The following is a 17,510-nucleotide window of genomic DNA, read 5'->3' as shown; positions in this document are numbered from 1 at the left end:
AAAAAAAAAAAAAAAAAAAAAAAAAAAGATCACCGAAATGTAGTCAATACTTAGTGTGTGAAATTCTCCTCTTATCCTTTTCTTTAGAATTAGAAAAGGTCAATGACATGTTCAACATTTATTCTAAAAAAATAAAATAAGCATGTGTTATATAGGTCATTCACCTGCAGATTGATGAACTTTGATTTGGACATGTCTTTAGGGACAAAACAGAAACAAACAAACAAACAAAAACCAGTCTATTAATTTCTTGTATTACCTGAAGAAAAAATTTGAGTTAACCATACAAAATCTCCATTCCATATTTGTAGTCTCAAAGATAGGGTGTGGGCAGCAAGTCAAAGCAATGCTCTGGAAACATTGTGAGTTGCTAGAACAACTCTTGAGTTCTTACTAAGTATGCACAACGTAGTATGTACTACTGGGAAAAATCTCACTTGAGCTTATTTAAAACATAATTGTTTGATGATACAGAATTCAACTCAGAATCAGATATGAATCAAATCAGAATCAGGTATGGTGAGGGATAAATAAATGGAAAAACTCATTGTAGCAGCAAGAAAAGCTTGGCAAAATCAACTCCTCTAAAGGACAAAATTGTTTCTTGATTATAGAGATTTTGTTATTTAGCAAGTATTATTTCTCTTATCTGTTATCTTTTCATAATTCTGTTTCAGGGTCTAATGGCCATTGATTGTCCCCATACTGGCATTGTGGACTATCGGCAGGTGGCTTTGTCATTTGCCCAGGATTTCCAAGAAGCAGGTGGCTCTGTCTTGACCAATTTTGAAGTAAAAGATATTGAAATGGCTAAAGAAAGTCCTTCAAGAAGTATAGATGGTAAGCTGTCCTTGTCCTTTCTATTGAATAAATCAGCCCTCCATATCCATGGGTTCTGCATCTGTGGTTTTAACCAACCGAGGATTAAAAATATTTGGGAAAAAAAAAAAAATAACAGTAGAACAATACATAATACAAATAAAAAATGTAGTATAACAAAAAATAGCATTTACATTGCATTAGGTATTGTAAGTAATCTAGAAATTATCTAAAATATCCAGAGTCTGTGCACAGGTTATATGCAAATGTTATATGCATTTTATATAAGGGACTTAAGTATCCTTGAATTTGGGTATTTGTGGGGTTCCTGCAACCAATCTTCCTTGGATACTAAGGAACAGCTGTACTTACAGTGATTTTTTTTTTAATTGGGATTTTTTGGGGGTAGTACTGGTGGGAGGGCCACAAGGAGCTAGGCTAGAGTACGGTGCAGAACCAGAGGTAGGGGCAGAAGGGACAAGGATGAGACTGAATGTGAGAGAACTGGGACTCCTGGAGGGTCTTGTGCTGGTAGAACCAGACCCTGGTCCGACACTTCTGACTGGTGCTAAAATCTGAACTGCCAAGGCTGTTTATGGGAAATTCGTCTCCAAACACTTCCCTACCCTGTAGGTTAGAGTCAGCATCTCTTGACAGTGCTTGTTAAAAATGCATATTTTCCCCCTTGGGGCAGAGTCTTGCTCTGTCGCCTAGGCTGGAGTGCAGTGGCACGATCCCAGCTCACTGTAACCTTCGCCTCCCAGGCTCAAGTGATCCTCCCACCTGAGCCGCCCAAATAGCTGAAACTACAGGTGCTTGCCACCACCACACCAGGCTAATTTTTGTATTTTTCCTTTTTTTTAAGTTTAATTTTTATAGAGATGAGGTCTCACTGTGTTGCCCAGGCTGGTATCGAACTCCCGAGCTCAAGTGATTTTCCCTCCTCGGCCTCCCAAAGTGCTAGGATTACAAGTGTGAGCCATCGTGCCCTTCCCAATTTTTGTATTTTTTATAGAGACAGGGTTCCACCATGTTCCCTATGCTGCTCTTGAACTCCTGGACTCAAGTGATCCATCCACTTGACCTCCCAAAGTGCTAGGATTACAGGTATGAGCCACTGTGCCTGGCCAATAGCTAACATTTATTAAGCACTTAGTGCTTTCCAAGTATTAACTCATTTGACTCTTAAAATTCTCTGTGGCAGGGTACCATTATTACTCACATTTTTTTAGGGTGAGAAAACTGAGGCACAGAGAGAGTAGGAAACTTGGCCATGGTTGTACAAGTAGTAAGTGGTGGAGTCTGGATTTCAACTCAGACAGTCTGTACCTAAAGCCCACATAGTTAATTACTGAACTATACTGGACCCACACCATGTTCCCCACAAGCTGAATAATGAGCAAGAATTTCAGTTTAACAAAGATGTCAGGTGGAAAGCTTCATTGGTTTAATGAAGACAGAAGAGTTTGAGAAATTGGTGGTTAGAATGAAGGAAAAAGACTGGCTGTGAAGCACAACAGGAAGGTGGAAGCTAAGAGGCTGGGCTAGGAAAGTAGGATACCAAGGTAATTGCAGAGGGGAGGTCTAGGAAAGGGTTTCTTAATTCTGACGCTATTGATATTGGGGCCAGATCATTCTTTGTTGTAGGGGGCTATCGGTGCACTGTAGGATGTTTTGCAATATCCCTGGCTTCTGTCCACTAGATGCCGGTACCATCACGCCCCCAAGTGATTACAATTAAAAATGTCTCTAGGCCGGCCACAGTGGCTCACGCCTGTAATCCCAGCACTTTGGGAGGCCGAGGTGGGTGGATCATGAGGTCAAGAGATCGAGGCCATCCTAGCCAACATGGTGAAACCCCATCTCTACTAAAAATACAAAAAATTAGCTGGGCGTGGTGGCTTACACCTGTAGTCCCAGCTACTCAGGAGGCTGAGGCAGGAGAATCACTTAAACCCGGGAGGCGGAGGTTACGGTGAGCCGAGATCACACCACTGCACTCCAGCCTGGGCGACAGAGGGAGACTCTGTCACAAAAAAAAAAAAAAAAAAAAGGTGTCTCCAAACGTTGGCAAATGTTCCCTTAGAGTTGGGGGTGAAGGAATCACTCCTGGTTGAGAACCATTGCTCTAGACTTACAGTTAGACTAGTTTGAACAACCAGGAATAGAAATAAACCAGTAGACTAAGAAAAGGACAAAGAACCATGAACTGAAGAATTTTGAAAGTTCCTGTAAAACCAGAATTTTATAACTATGAATGATAATTTATTTTTACTTTATTTATTTTATTGATTTTTTTTTGAGGCAGAATTTCACTCTTGTCACCCAGGCTGGAGTGCAATGGGATAATCTTGGCTCACTGCAAACTCTGCCTCCTGGGTTCAGGCGATTCTCCTGCCTCAGCCTCCTAAGTAACTGGGATTACAAACACGTGCCACCCCATCTGGCTAATTTTGTATTTTTAGTAGAGACATGGTTTCACCATGTTGGCCAGGTTGGTCTTAAACTCTTGACCTCAGGTGATCTTCCTGCCTCAGCCTCCCAAAGTGCTGGGATTACAGGCATGAGCCACCACACCCAGCTTGAATGATAATTTATTATACTCCTGGAAAGGAGAGAAAAAATGTTCATATGACATGACATTTCCTTTTTGGCTTGTCTATATATATCAACATGTAAATTAGTCTTCCAGTGTGCTAGACTTTACCACTCCTAAGGAACATATACCATTCTGGAGAATTTTTTTTTCCTTTTTTTCTCCCTTAGAAGTCTGGACAGCAAATCTAATTGTGAAGTTAAAATTTTCAGAAGTACTTTGAGAGGCCAAGGAAGGAGGATCACTTGAGGCCAGGAGTTTAAGACCAGCCTGGGCAACATAGCGAGACCTGCCTCTACAAAAAATTTTTAAAAATTCCCTGGGCATAGTAGCACACACCTGTACTTCCAGCTACTTAGGAGGCTGAGGCAGGAGGATTGCTTGAGCACAGGAGTTTGAGGCTGCAGTAAGCTATAATCGCATCACTGCACTGCAGCCAGGGCAACACAGTGAGACCTTGTCTCAAAAAAAAATTTTTTTTTTTTTAGGACTGGGGGCAGTGGCTCATGCCTGTAATCCGAGCACTTTGGGAGGCCAAGGTGGGTGGATCGCTTGAGCTCAGGAGTTCAAGACCAACCTGGGCAACATGGTGAGACCCCATCTTTACTAAACATAAAAAAATTTGTTTTAATTAAATAAAATAATTTTTTTTTAATTTGCAAAATCCTGTGGGACTCAGATGTCCAGCTTACCGATATAACTATTCAGGTTCTGTATCTCTAAATGGCAAACGTAGTCAGTAGGAAAATTGGCAAACCTTGTGTCTATGTGAAGAGTACAGGACTGAATTGATCCTTTTATTGACAGCTGTAAATATGTCTGTATAAAGCAGTGACCTGGGAGGCACAGTGGCTCATGCCTATAATCCCACAGTTTGGGAGGCCGAGGTAGGTGGATCACCTGAGGTCAGGAGTTCCAGACCAGCTTGGTCAACATGGTAAAAGCCCGTCTCTACTAAAAATACAAAAATTAACTGGGTGTAGTGATGCGTGCCTGTAACCCAGCTACTCCGGAGGCTGAGGCAGGAGAATCGCTGGAATCTGGTAGGCAGAGGCTGCAGTGAGCTGAGATTGCACCAGTGCACTGCACTCCAGCCTGTGCAACAGAGTGAGACTCCGTCTCAAAAAAAAAAAAAAAAAAAGCAGTGACCGATGTGGCTCAGTCTTAGAGAGGTGTCAGTACCACCAAGGAGTAATTTCAAAAGAACTCCTTTGCTTGTATATTTCTTTTTCTTCTTCTTCTTCTTTCAAGATGGAGTCTCACGCTATTGCCCAGGCTGGAGTGCAATGGCGCGATCTTGGCTCACTCCAACCTCCACCTCTCAGGTTCAAGCGATTCTCCTGCCTCAGCCTCCTGAGTAGCTGGGAATACAGGCATGCATCACCATGCCCAGCTAATTTTGTGTTTTTACTAGAGATGGGGTTTCATCATGTTGGTCAGGCTGGTCTCAAACTCCTGACCTCAGGTCATCCACCCACCTCGGCCTCCCAAAGTTCCGGGGTTACAGGAGTGAGCCACTGTGCTCAGCCTGCTTGTGTATTTCAAGAACCACGAAAGGGATCCAAGCTATCTTTTAAATACCCTTTTCTTCTTTTCTTCCTTCCTTCTTCTTCTTTCTTTTCTTCCTTCCTTCTTCTTCTTCTTTTTTTTTTTTTTTTTAATTATAAAAAGAGACGAGGTCTCACTATGTTGTCCATGCTTATCTTGAACCCCTAAGCTCAAACGACCTGCCCACCTTGGCCTCCCAAAATACTGGGATTCCAGGCATGAGCCACTATGCCTGGCCCAAAATGCAAATGTTAGCATCACCCAGACTTACTGAATCAGACTGTCTGGAAATAGCACCTAGTAATAAGCCTTTAGTGATTCTTAGACACACCCAAGTTTCAGAATGTCAGAATGACAGCCTAAGGTCACAAAATGACCTGGCCATTTGGAACTCCCCCCCACCTCATGCCCAAGCCGGCGCCCCACAGTTTAGAGTGCACTTCGCGCTCTCGCTCCTGTTCTTGCTTTGAGGGATTTGATATTTTTTGGTACATTTTTTTTTGTCCAAATGATAGATTTTGAGGCTTCTATTTGCTGTTGAGAAATTTGAAGGAGAAAAAAAGTAGTGTTCTGTTCTTTCTTCCTTGACAGGTTTTTAAGAAGATCTAAGCCATCTGAATCATTCTGTCTTTCTGAATTCTAAAATGATGAGCAAAATTGTTAAATAATTAAGGTTTTTTTAGGTAGGTAGCATAATAAACCAAATTTATGGTACAAGTAGATTATATTTATCTGCTCTATGTATGCTTTATAAAACTTTGAGATCCCATGTATCTGAGTGGGAACTAATTTTAAAAATGGTCAGTTTTTTATTGGAAGTTTTTGTCTTTTGAGAACTCTTGCTTCTCTAAACAATATAGAACCTGCAAAGAATCCAGTAACCAACACTTGGATGACAAGGTTTCTCATATCATAGCTTTAGTTCTGTGGGAAAATACATACTGGTTTATGATGATCCATTTTACAGTGTGGTTTCCAGGATTATAATAGCTATGTCTATGTTGGAGGTCAGGTGGGGTATGGTTTATAAGCATAGATTAGATGAGTTAAAACCAAGCTAAAAACATGCTGGAGTTTTATATGTTGTTAAGTATGAACTAGTTTTATTGTTATTTGGTAAAAAGTTTCAGAATGAACTGTAGGGTACAATCATAGTAATGACAGAAAAAAGTTATTTAAGTTTGTTGCTAGTGTAATATTTCAAATAATATTGGCCTTTTGCTAAAAATAAATTTTTTACTTTTTTTTTCAGGAATGCAATATCCAATTGTTATAAAGAATACAAAGGTAAAGATTCTTAAGCAAAATCGCTGGCTACTTTATTTCCCTCCCCTTTATTAAAAATTAAATTAACCCACAAGGCTGTATTTTAAGTTATTGAATGACATTTATCTAATGTAAAAGTAATTCTGAGATAATTTCTTTTAGGGAAGTTTAACAGCTTTTATTCTAAGGAGAGTTTCAACTTGGGAATGTCCTAATTAAGTGTCTCTGCTGGCAAAGAACAGGATTATAAGCATATAGAGTGTTTAATTTTAAGGCAAAACTGATAGATATTTTATCACTCTGCCTACTGATCTCCACTAACTTATTAACTCTCTATAAATTAGAAGACTTCGGTAGAGGGAGTATGCAGGTTTTCCAGAGGGAGAAGGACTGCTTTTTTTCATCTTCACATAGACCTAGAGCAAGAACCACTGAATGGCATAGAAGCAGTGGATTCCCTGTAGGTTCACTGCATCAGGTTGTACTCAAGGGAGCAGAGTCATTAATGAGTGCTATAGGATTTATTATAGAATAAGACCTTACACAATTGTGGAAGTTTCTGGGAAAGTGTAGATTCAGAAGAGAGTTGATGGATCAGTAATTGGGAAACAGAGCTGAATATGGAGCTGGAATTCACTGGACAGTGGGTATCTGTCTGTCACCTCGTTGGACTAGGATGACCTTCAGAGAATAATACCTGCTGATTTACTTCTGCTGCCAGATTATTATTAATTTTTTTTTTTTTTTGAGATGGAGTCTCACTCTGTCGCCCTGGCTGGAGTCCAGTGGTGCGATCTCGACTCACTGCTAGCTCCACCTCCCAGGTTCACACCATTCTCCTGCCTCAGCCTCCCAAGTAGCTGGGACTACAGGCGCCCGCCTCCACGCCCGGCTAATTTTTGTGTTTTTAGTAGAGACAGGTGTTTACCATGTTAACCAGGATGGTCTCGATCTCCTGACCTTGTGATCTGCCCACCTCAGCCTCCCAAAGTGCTGGGATTACGGGTGTGAGCCACCGCGCCCGACCCTCTGCCACCAGATTATATGCAGCTCCTGTTTTGACCAACTTTAAGTTGGAACCATGAAGAGAAGGGGATTCTGTCAAGCATAGTTCCTAGCTTAACCAAATGGACACAGTACAAACCCCTACAGTCTACCCTTTGTCAACCTGACATCTGTCCACAACCCTTATAACCTTATAATGATATTTAGCTTCCAAATAAAGACAGAAGTAAAAGTATGTTTCCACCTAACAAGGTGTAACTATCTTTCATAGGACTGAAGACATGCTAACTAACTCTCAAAAAAACAAACAAACAAAAACAAAAAAAACAAAGTCTACTTTATCCATCCTGGGTTATGTTTAATTTTTACTAGCTGAGTTACACTCCCCCTTTGAGATCCTGTAACTTAAATACCAAGATATAAGGTTAACCACTATTTAAGCATTTTGTATTAGATGAGTATTTCTCAATTAGAGGCAGTTTTACTCCTCAGGGAACATTTGGCAATGTTTGGAGACATTTTTGATTGTCACAACTGGGAGAGAGGAGGGGCACAGCAACTGGGATTTGGTAGGTAGATACCAGGAATGTTGCTAAACATCCTTCAGTGTGGGGAATAGGCCCCCAAAACAAAGAAATGTCTATCCCCCAAAGTCAGTAGTACTGAGGTTGAGAAACCCTATGTTAGATAATGTGAGAATGGTAGAGATGAGTATATTAGTCTTCTCAGACTTCCATAACAAAATAGCACAAACTGGGTGGCCTAAAAAGCCCACAGTTCTGGAGGCTAAAAGTTCAAGATTAAGGTGCTGGTTGGGTTGATTTTTGGCTTGTTAATGGCTGCCTTCTTACTATGTCTTCACATGGCCTCTTCTCTGTGTGCGCCCGGAAAGAGAGAACATGATCTTGGGTATCTCTTCCTCTTGTAAGGACACCAGTCCTATTGGATTAGCCCCTACCCTTATGACCTAATTTAACTTAGTTACCTCCCTAAAGGCCCTGTCTCCACATAAAATTCACATTAAGGGTTGGGGCTTCAACATATGAATTGGGGTGTGGGGGGGCACAATTCAGTCTATAGCAATGGGAATAAATGAAGAATTAGGTAATGTATGGAGAAATGTATTTATTATTTTAAAGTAAGATATACTCAGATTATAACATCCCTCATTTCTGTAACTAGTCATGTGGCCATAGCCAATATTTATGATTTCCTTCCCCTACTATGCATTTCATATTCTCTTTGCCTTTGGCAAGCATCTTAGTTGGTCATGGTTTCTAGTTTGGTGGTGTAGCTCACACTTTCCTTCCTGAAGTCTATGCCATTAGCAGCCCTGGCTGTTTTGGGTCAAGGTAGTTTCCAATAACTTTTATAACAGTATATGGGAATACTAAGAGAAGCTTCAGGAGATACGTATTCCAGACATATTCCTTTTTATCATCCCCAAGACTAGTTGTGGTAGCAACTCATTTTCTTGAGAGTCAAGATTAGTTATCCAATTCAATATAGCAATCCCCTCTTTGATTTACTGGCAAGGGAACCCAAAGTGGCCAGGTGTTGCAGTATCAACCTCCAGTTTAATGGAACCACTGTCATTCTCTAGTAGAAGTACTTCTCCCTTGGGAACTAAGACCTCTAGATCATAAGACCAAAGTTGTGAGGACATAATGCAAAAATTTCATGTAGTGGATGACTGGGGTAATAGTAAGGAACCACCATCATTTCTACCTCAATTTCCAGACCTGTGAATTCTGGCTGTGGGACAAACAATACCATATATTAGTCACTGGTTTAGAGCACATAGAGCATCCTGGAGGAAATTGCCCCAGCCCTTCAAGGAGTTGCCAGCCAGCTAGTGCTATTACTTCTAAAGCCCATTCCAGTTTCTGTCACCCAGTGGCTTCAGGGTGATGGAGAAAATGGTAAAATCAGTGAATTCCGTGATCCTGAGCCTATAGCTCCATTTCATTTGCTGCAGAGTAAGTTCACTGACCAGAAGTAATGATTCTCTGTAAAATACCATGATGGTGAATAAGACATCTCATAAGTTCACACATGGTGGCTTTGGCAGAAGCATTATAGGCAGAGAAGACAAATTTATATTCCGAGCAAGTGTCTATGCAAGTGAGAAGTAAGTGTCGCCTTTTCTATGATGGAAGTGGTCCAGGGACCATATCAGTGGCTCTTTTGGTCTCTACTATGGCTGATTGAGCACTCAGCATTAGCTGTAGACAGATCAGCCTTGGTGAATAAGTCCATGTTGCCGATCACCTCCATCCTTGCTACCATAACTATGTTTTGCAGCTTTATTTTTACATTGTGAAATGATTATCACAATCAAGTTATTTGATATCACATCTGCCACCTCACAGTTACCATTTATGTGTATGTGATGAGAACACTTAGATTTGCCATCTTAGCAAATTTCAAGTATACCATACAGTATTATTACCTATAGTCACCATGCTGTATATTAGATTTCTAGAACTTATTCATCCTGTAATTGAAAGTTTGTACCCTTTGACTAATATCATCCCATTCCTGCCCACCTCCTCCCAGTCTGTAGCAACCATCATTGTACTCTCTTTTCTATGAATACAACTATTTTAGATCCCATATGTAAGTGAGATCGTACAGTGTTTGTCTTTCACTGTCTGCCTTATTTCACTTAGCACAGTATCTTCCAGGCCCACCCATGTTGTCACAAATGGCAGAATTTCCTCCTTTTTTATGGCTGAATAGTATTGCATTGTATGTATATTATATATATACACACACGCATATCTATATACACACACCCTATTATATTTCCCCCCCCTAATATTTTCCCCTTTTTTTTTTTTTTTTTTTTTTTTTGNCTTATTCATCCTGTAATTGAAAGTTTGTACCCTTTGACTAATATCATCCCATTCCTGCCCACCTCCTCCCAGTCTGTAGCAACCATCATTGTACTCTCTTTTTCTATGAATACAACTATTTTAGATCCCATATGTAAGTGAGATCGTACAGTGTTTGTCTTTCACTGTCTGCCTTATTTCACTTAGCACAGTATCTTCCAGGCCCACCCATGTTGTCACAAATGGCAGAATTTCCTCCTTTTTTATGGCTGAATAGTATTGCATTGTATGTATATTATATATATACACACACGCATATCTATATACACACACGCATATATATATACACACACATATATATATCACATTTTCTTTTTTTTTTTTTTTTTTTTTGAGACGGAGTCTCACTCTGTCGCCAGGGTTGGAGTGCAGTGGCTGGATCTCAGCTCACTGCAAGCTCCGCCTCCCGGGTTCACGCCATTCTCCTGCCTCAGCCTCCCGAGTAGCTGGGACTACAGGCACCCGCCACCTCACCCGGCTAGTTTTTTGTATTTTTTAGTAGAGACGGGGTTTCACCGTGTTACCCAGGATGGTCTCGATCTCCTGACCTCGTGATCCACCCGTCTTGGCCTCCCAAAGTGCTGGGATTACAGGCTTGAGCCACCGCGCCCAGCCTATCACATTTTCTTTATCCATTCACCTGTCAATGGACACTTAACGTTGTTCTCATGTCTTGGCTGTTGTGAATAATGCTGCAATGAACATGAGAATGCAGATATCTCCTTGAGGTACTGATTTTGTTTTATTTGGGTATATACCCAGAGGAAATCATATGGTAGTTCTATTTTTAATTTGGATCATATGGTAGTTCTATTTTTAATTTTTTGAGGAATGTGCATACCGTTTCTTGTGATGGCTGTCCAATTTACATTCCCATCGATAGGGCACCCTACATCCTCACCAATGTTTGTTTTCTTTTGTCTTTTTGGTAATAGCCATCCTAACAGATGTGAGATTATATCTTATTGTGGTTTTGATTTTCCTGATGATTAGTGATTTGAATGCCTTTACATATATCTGTTGGCTATCTGTATATCTTTGAAAAAAATGCATAAAAATACATATTCAGATCCTTTGCCCTCCCCACCTCTGGCCTTTTTTTTTTTCTTTTTCTTTTTTTTTTGAGACAGGGTCTCTGTCACCCATTGGCATGACCATGGCTCACTGCAGCCTCAAACTCCTGGGCTCAAGCTGTACCGCCTCAGCCTCCAAAGTAGCTGGTATTATAGGCACGTGCTGCCATGCCCAGCTGCTTTGCCCATTTTTATTTATTTTATTGTATTTATTATTATTATTTTTTTTGAGATGGAATTTCGCTCTTGTTGCCCAGGCTGGAGTGCAGTGGCGCATTCTCGGCTCACCTTAACCTCTGCCTCCCATGTTCAAGTGATTCTCTTGTCTCAGCCTCCTGAGTAGCTGGGATTACAGGCATGTGCCCCCACGCCTGGCTAATTTTGTATTTTTAGTGGAAATGGGGTTTCTCCATGTTGGTCAGGCTGGTCTCAAACTCCTGACCTCAGGTGATCCACCCGCCTTGGCCTCCCAAAGTGCTGGGATTACAGGCGTGAGCCCCCGGGCCTGGCCTTTCTTTGCTAATTTTTTAATCAGCTCATTTGTTATTTTGCTATTGAATTATATGAGTTTCTTACTTTTTTTGGATATTAACCTGTTATCAGATATATTTTCTCCAATTCTGTAGGTTGTCTCTTCATTTCTGTTGCTGTGCAGAAGCTTTTTAGTTCGATATAGTCACATTTGTTTATTTTTGCTTTTGTGTCTGTGCTTTTGGTGCCTTATTAAAAAAAAAAATTCATTCCTAAGACCAATGTCTTCCCTATGTTTTCTTCCAGGAGTCTTAGTTTTTAATCTAAAATCTTTAATCTTTTAATCTAAATATTTAATCCAGTTCAAGTTAATTTTTGTGAATGGTGTAAAATAGGAGTCCAATTTCATTCTTTTGCATGGGGCTATCCAGTTTTCCCAGCACCATTTATGGAGACTGTCTTTACACCTAATCATGTAGTTCGTGAGATGGGTGCCTGGAGAAAGAGGCTAACTAACATCCACAGAGCAGGTCAATTTTTTCTACTGATTATTAAAATTGTCCTTGTCCAAGATTCTCTTCAGTGAGCATTCATATGGAACTTGAATATCTTTACTCTCTGAAACTGTTTTGAAGTGGTCCATTCATATACCTTTCTCCACAGGTCCTTTCCCTGTCCATCTAGCCAAACCATTAGTTGTTGCACATGAAAGAGTGTAGATCCACACCTTTAGCCATCTGTCCCTCTAAAATAAGATGAACAACTAGGTGTGGTGTTCAGAGATCTGCCCACTGAGAATATTTTCTTCACCACAGTCCTTAGGGCCACTCATGAGTGGGGCTCTGGTGCTATGGCTGTTCAGTTGTGTGCGGTACCAGCATATTGTGCAGAACTATTTCTAAACCTGGCCTATATTTTTTCTTCTTTGGTCAGCTGGTCATAGAGAACTCCCCGTGGGGCTATAGAGGCAGGTTGATAGGAAGGAGGCAATTTAGCAGGCATAGGGGCCATGGTAATTTGAACCACTTGCCTCTGCAACTTATGTGTGCCAGCAGGACCTGTACAACCCTATCTTACAATTTTTCTTGATGATGGAATGCTGCTATATACACCCAATTTTGTGACTTGATGAGTCAGACAACAATACCCAGTTAATAATGGGTAGTTCATATGGTAACTTAGTGACCTGTGGTCAAGTGTTCAGTCAAAGCCAGAAGCACTTTCTCAAAAGGAGGTTAGTTATGTGCAGAGGATGGTATAACTTTCCTCCAAAAGCCGTGAAGTTCTGTGCTGTGATTTGCCTACAGGTGCCTTCCAAAGGCCCTATAAAGTGTGACTATCTGCTGCAGACAGTTCGATTACCATCAGAGTTGCTGGGTCATGTGACCCAAGTGGCAGGCTTTCCATTCAAAGAAGAATTGAAAATCTATTTTTGTGCCTGCCCTCATCTAAGGGACATTTTCACTAGAGTATAGCATCATATGATAGAATATATACAGGGGCCTATGGCATACCAGTGGATATAGATTTTACCCAGAGTTGCTGCTCTTTATTTTGGCATTTTCAGTAAGTATAATTTTGGGGTTCAAATTCAAATTGAGGGGTCCACTTACCAGGTTGAAATAGGTTTATGAAAAGTTAAAAGAAATTTTGTCTTTTTGAGACAATCTCGCTCTGTTGCCTAGGCTGGAGTGCAGAGGCATGATCTTGGCTCACTGTAACCTCCGCCTCCCAGATTCAAGTGATTGTTGTGCCTCAGCCACATGAGTAGCTGGGATTACAGGTGTGTCTCACCATGTCTGGTTCATTTTTGTTTTTTTAGTAGAGACAGGGTTTCACCATGTTGACCAGGCTGGTCTTGAACTCCTGGCCCCAAGTGATTCACCCACCTCAGTCTCCCAGAGTGCTGGGATTACAGGTGTGAGCCACTGCACCTGGCCAGGGATTTTTAAAATAAATTTTTGCAGGTAGGATTTGCTAATTAAAGATTTATACATTGGATATTGGGGAGTGGAGAGAAATCTGCTTCACTTATGAAAGAGCAATAGACATGCATGGTTTATTTCTTCTTTTTAATTTCTTTTTTTTTTAATTAGAGACCAGGCTGGTCTTGAACTCCTGGGCTCAAGTGATCCTCCCACTTTGGCCTCCCAAAGTGTTGGGACTACAGGCGTGAGCCACTGTGCCCAGCCTAAAAGAAATTTATGTTGAACAGATGTATCATTTGATGGTTACCTAAATTTTAATGTGGAAGTAAAATTAATATGTTACTGAATTTAATTAGTGTTTAACATATAGCATAAAATGATTTCAGAAATCTGTGATAGTTTTTGATAATTTTCTTGGGAACTGTTGCTTGAGTTTTTAAAGAGAATTATTAGGTTATTGCGTGCTGGTACCATTTTATAAATTCTGTTACTATCTTTACATCTATCATAAGACTTATCTGCATTTTTTTTGTTCCAAGAACAAAAGAACTGCCAATCTTTTATGTAGGAGCTGATGATTTATGTCGCAAAAATACCTCTCATATTTCTAGAATATAACTCTAGATGAACAGGAAAAGTATTAACCTATTTAGAAAAAGGTATTTTTGGCTGGGTGCGGTGGCTCACGCCTGTAGTCCCAGCTGTTTGCTTAGGCAAGAGAATCACTTGAACCCAGGAGGTTGAGGCTGTAGTGAGCCAGGACTGCACCATCGCACTCCAGCCTGGGTGACAGAGCAAGACCTTGACAGCCCTTTTGACTTCAAAGGTCTCAAAACAATCATGGCTTAGTCTAGCTAATTTGAATTCATTATGGAGAAGTTTCATCTAAGTTTTCTAAAAACGATGACGTGTATAACTCCTGAAAAGAGGCTTAACTTTCTAGCAAGGGCAAAAATAGGATATATACAGAGGTGAAAATTTAGCTCAATAGAGTAAGGCTAAACAGTAAGGCCTGGAAAGAAAGAAAATGTTGAGACAGGTGAGAATTCTGAGGCTTCAAAAATAGGTCATCTGGGAAGAAGATCTAAGAATAAGAACAGAATTGCTAGGTGTTTACTCTGTCAGAAGTAAAGAGATGGGAATTTGAGTGTGGTGGTGAATGCGGGATAAATGAAGTCATTTAGGAAATAGGGTGGCAAATTGGCTAAACTTGGTGAGTAAAGTTAAAAATGAGCAGATGATAATCACAAAATAAAATTTATAGGAAATCATAACAGCCTAACATTAGCAGTCTCCTAGGCACTAAAGCAAACCTTGAATGTAGTGTGTGCTCTCAGTAAATGTGCATTGAATGAATGAGATTTCTAAAGTGTCCTCAGTTTGCAAAGTAGATATTGATTAGGAAGGAGAAATTGCTTGGTGGGTAGGTTACAGTTGCAACTGGGCAGGATTATTGAGTGTGAGGCAACCGAAGAGTAACACAGTAATTGCTCAGATACAGGAGAACCTGGTTGCTATACAGAGGTTGCCTTTAAATGAGAGGGTTACAGGCCCTTTGACTTCAGTGCCAGAGATGTTATGGATATAATTATCAATAGGTAACAACTTTATTTTTTAAAATGATTTTATATGCTTACATTTTTAATGTAGGAAGTTTTGTCTTTCTTGATATTCTACTAATTGGGTAAATCCTCGTATTTGTGATTGGTATATTGAATTTTTAATTAATCCAAATTAAAAGCTGTGGGGTGGGTGGGGTAGCAAAAAAAAAAAATTGGTGGAGGCTAGCTAAATGACATTTGCTTCTTCATGCAACAAATAGTTAAGAAGCTCCCCGCTAGGTCCTAATAAACAGATTTGTATGTATTTGTGTGCATGTATGTATACCTTACTACGTATCCTTGCTGGGTTGACCATTATTATCTTTAAAGTACAAAATTTAAGGTGACATCCTCTTGCATGCCACTGTCCTCAGTTTCTAGCTGCCACCTCAATGCTAAAGAACATATTTTGCTGATACCTGTATTGAATATCCTCTTTTAGAAAAAATTCTATTTCTCTACCTTGTTTTCTATCACCTGTTTTTCCCCTCTTGACCTATTCTCCTCCACTCTATACAAATAACTATTCTTTTATTTTGCACTAGGGAGAGGAAATTCGATGTCAGTATGTTGTGACATGTGCAGGACTTTACTCAGACCGTATTTCAGAGTTGAGTGGCTGCACTCCTGATCCTCGAATTGTACCATTCCGGGGAGATTACCTGCTCTTGAAGCCAGAAAAATGTTATCTTGTTAAAGGAAATATTTATCCGGTAGGTAATGATGCTTCCTACTTCTAATTTTTTTCAAGCAGGTGGTGGTCATAAAGGAGATGAAAACAACTTTCACTTGGGTCAGAAATAAGAGCGATTTTGAAGGACCGTTTATGTAAGCATTTCATCAGTTTCTCTTGCGGTTAAATCCCTAAATCTTTATCCTGGTATCATGGTTATTAAATTGTGATTAATTGCCTGCAGGTACATGTCTCCAGAAAGCATGAGTGCACTATGGGAAGTGCTATCAGGAAGGAACTGAATTCTTCCTTCTCTCTGGTGGAGGGAAAGGGAAAACTTTCCCTTATGGAAGTCCCTGATACCCAACCCTTTTCCACAGTTCACTATCTATAGGAAAAGGGATGTGGCCACTCTGTAGTTTCAGGGAATAGAAGACAGAGGTATTTAAATGAAGAGTTCATTTTTCTGTCTGGAACTACCCTGGAAATGAATGAATCTCTTAAAATATATTAGGTTGAACCAGATGAAATAGTCAGTATTTGGCTATTTGCTGTTTTTGACCTTGCCGAAACATGAATTTCATCTGCTTCAATCTCATGTATTTGTACTTTGCAGAAGCCTGTGCTATGAATGTGTATTTTTTTTCTGGCAGCTCTGATTTTACTTTCTAGTCATAGACATCCCTTGTGAAAGACAGAGAATAACCTGAAGTAGGACAGTTCATCTTTTTTTTCCCCTTTACCCAGAAAGATGCATAGATGGAACAATGTATTAGTGTTAATAACATCAGAGTTTCTTTTCTTTTCTTTTTTTTTTTTTTTGAGACAGAGTCTCACTGTGTCGCCCAGGCTGGAGTGCAGTGGTGTGATCTTGGCTCATTGCAACCTCCACCTCCTGGATTTAAGCAATTCTCATGCCTCAGCCTCCCAAGTAGCTGGGATCACAGGTGCACACCACCATGCCAGGCTAGTTTTTGTATTTTTAGTAGAGACAGGGTTTTACAATGTTGGCCAGGTTGGTTTTGAACTCCAGATCTCAAGTGATTCTCCTGCCTCGGCCTCCCAAAGTGTTGGGATTACAGGCGTGAGCCACCACGCCTTTCCAGCATCAGGATTTCTTGTGTGCATTTCTAAGCAGAAGCATGTTAATGGAAAAGTATATCTGAGTACAGCTCACAATACAAATTAAATCCATGGGAAGAAAGTGTTTTATGTTACCAATTGAATGTTTGCATCTCTGATAACATGGAATGTGAAATGAGGCTGTTATTTACTATGTTAAATTTATAGGTCCCAGATAGCCGGTTTCCTTTCCTAGGAGTTCACTTCACACCGAGGATGGATGGCAGTATTTGGCTAGGTCCTAATGCAGTTCTTGCCTTTAAACGAGAGGGTTACAGACCCTTTGACTTCAGTGCCACAGATGTTATGGATATAATTATTAATAGGTAACATTATTTATTTTTTAAAATGATTTTATGTGCTTATATTTTCAATGTGGGAAGTTTTGTCTTTCTTGATATTCTACTTATTGGATAAATCCCCATACTTGTGATTGGTATATTGAATTTTGTATTAATTCAAATTAAAAGCTTTAGAGTGGATAGAGTCACCAAAAAAAAAAAAAAAAAAA

General features: G+C 40.1%; 1 protein-coding gene across 1 annotated transcript in view; it reads left to right on the top strand.

The window, feature by feature from the left end:
• The window catches only part of L2HGDH (L-2-hydroxyglutarate dehydrogenase), a 67,322-nt gene that overhangs the window by 29,642 nt on the left and 20,170 nt on the right, over positions 1–17,510 (top strand). Inside the window, 4 exon segments of the mRNA XM_017849501.1 lie at positions 678–840; positions 6,216–6,250; positions 15,750–15,917; positions 17,168–17,325. Of these exon segments, the coding sequence (XP_017704990.1) occupies positions 678–840; positions 6,216–6,250; positions 15,750–15,917; positions 17,168–17,325 (524 nt within the window).

The sequence above is a fragment of the Rhinopithecus bieti genome, unplaced genomic scaffold, assembly GCF_001698545.2.
Source record: "Rhinopithecus bieti isolate Rb0 unplaced genomic scaffold, ASM169854v2 scaffold_29928, whole genome shotgun sequence".
Lineage (NCBI taxonomy): Eukaryota > Metazoa > Chordata > Mammalia > Primates > Cercopithecidae > Rhinopithecus > Rhinopithecus bieti.
Note: the sequence above shows the minus strand (reverse complement) of the source record. Positions and strands in the feature narration are given on the sequence as shown.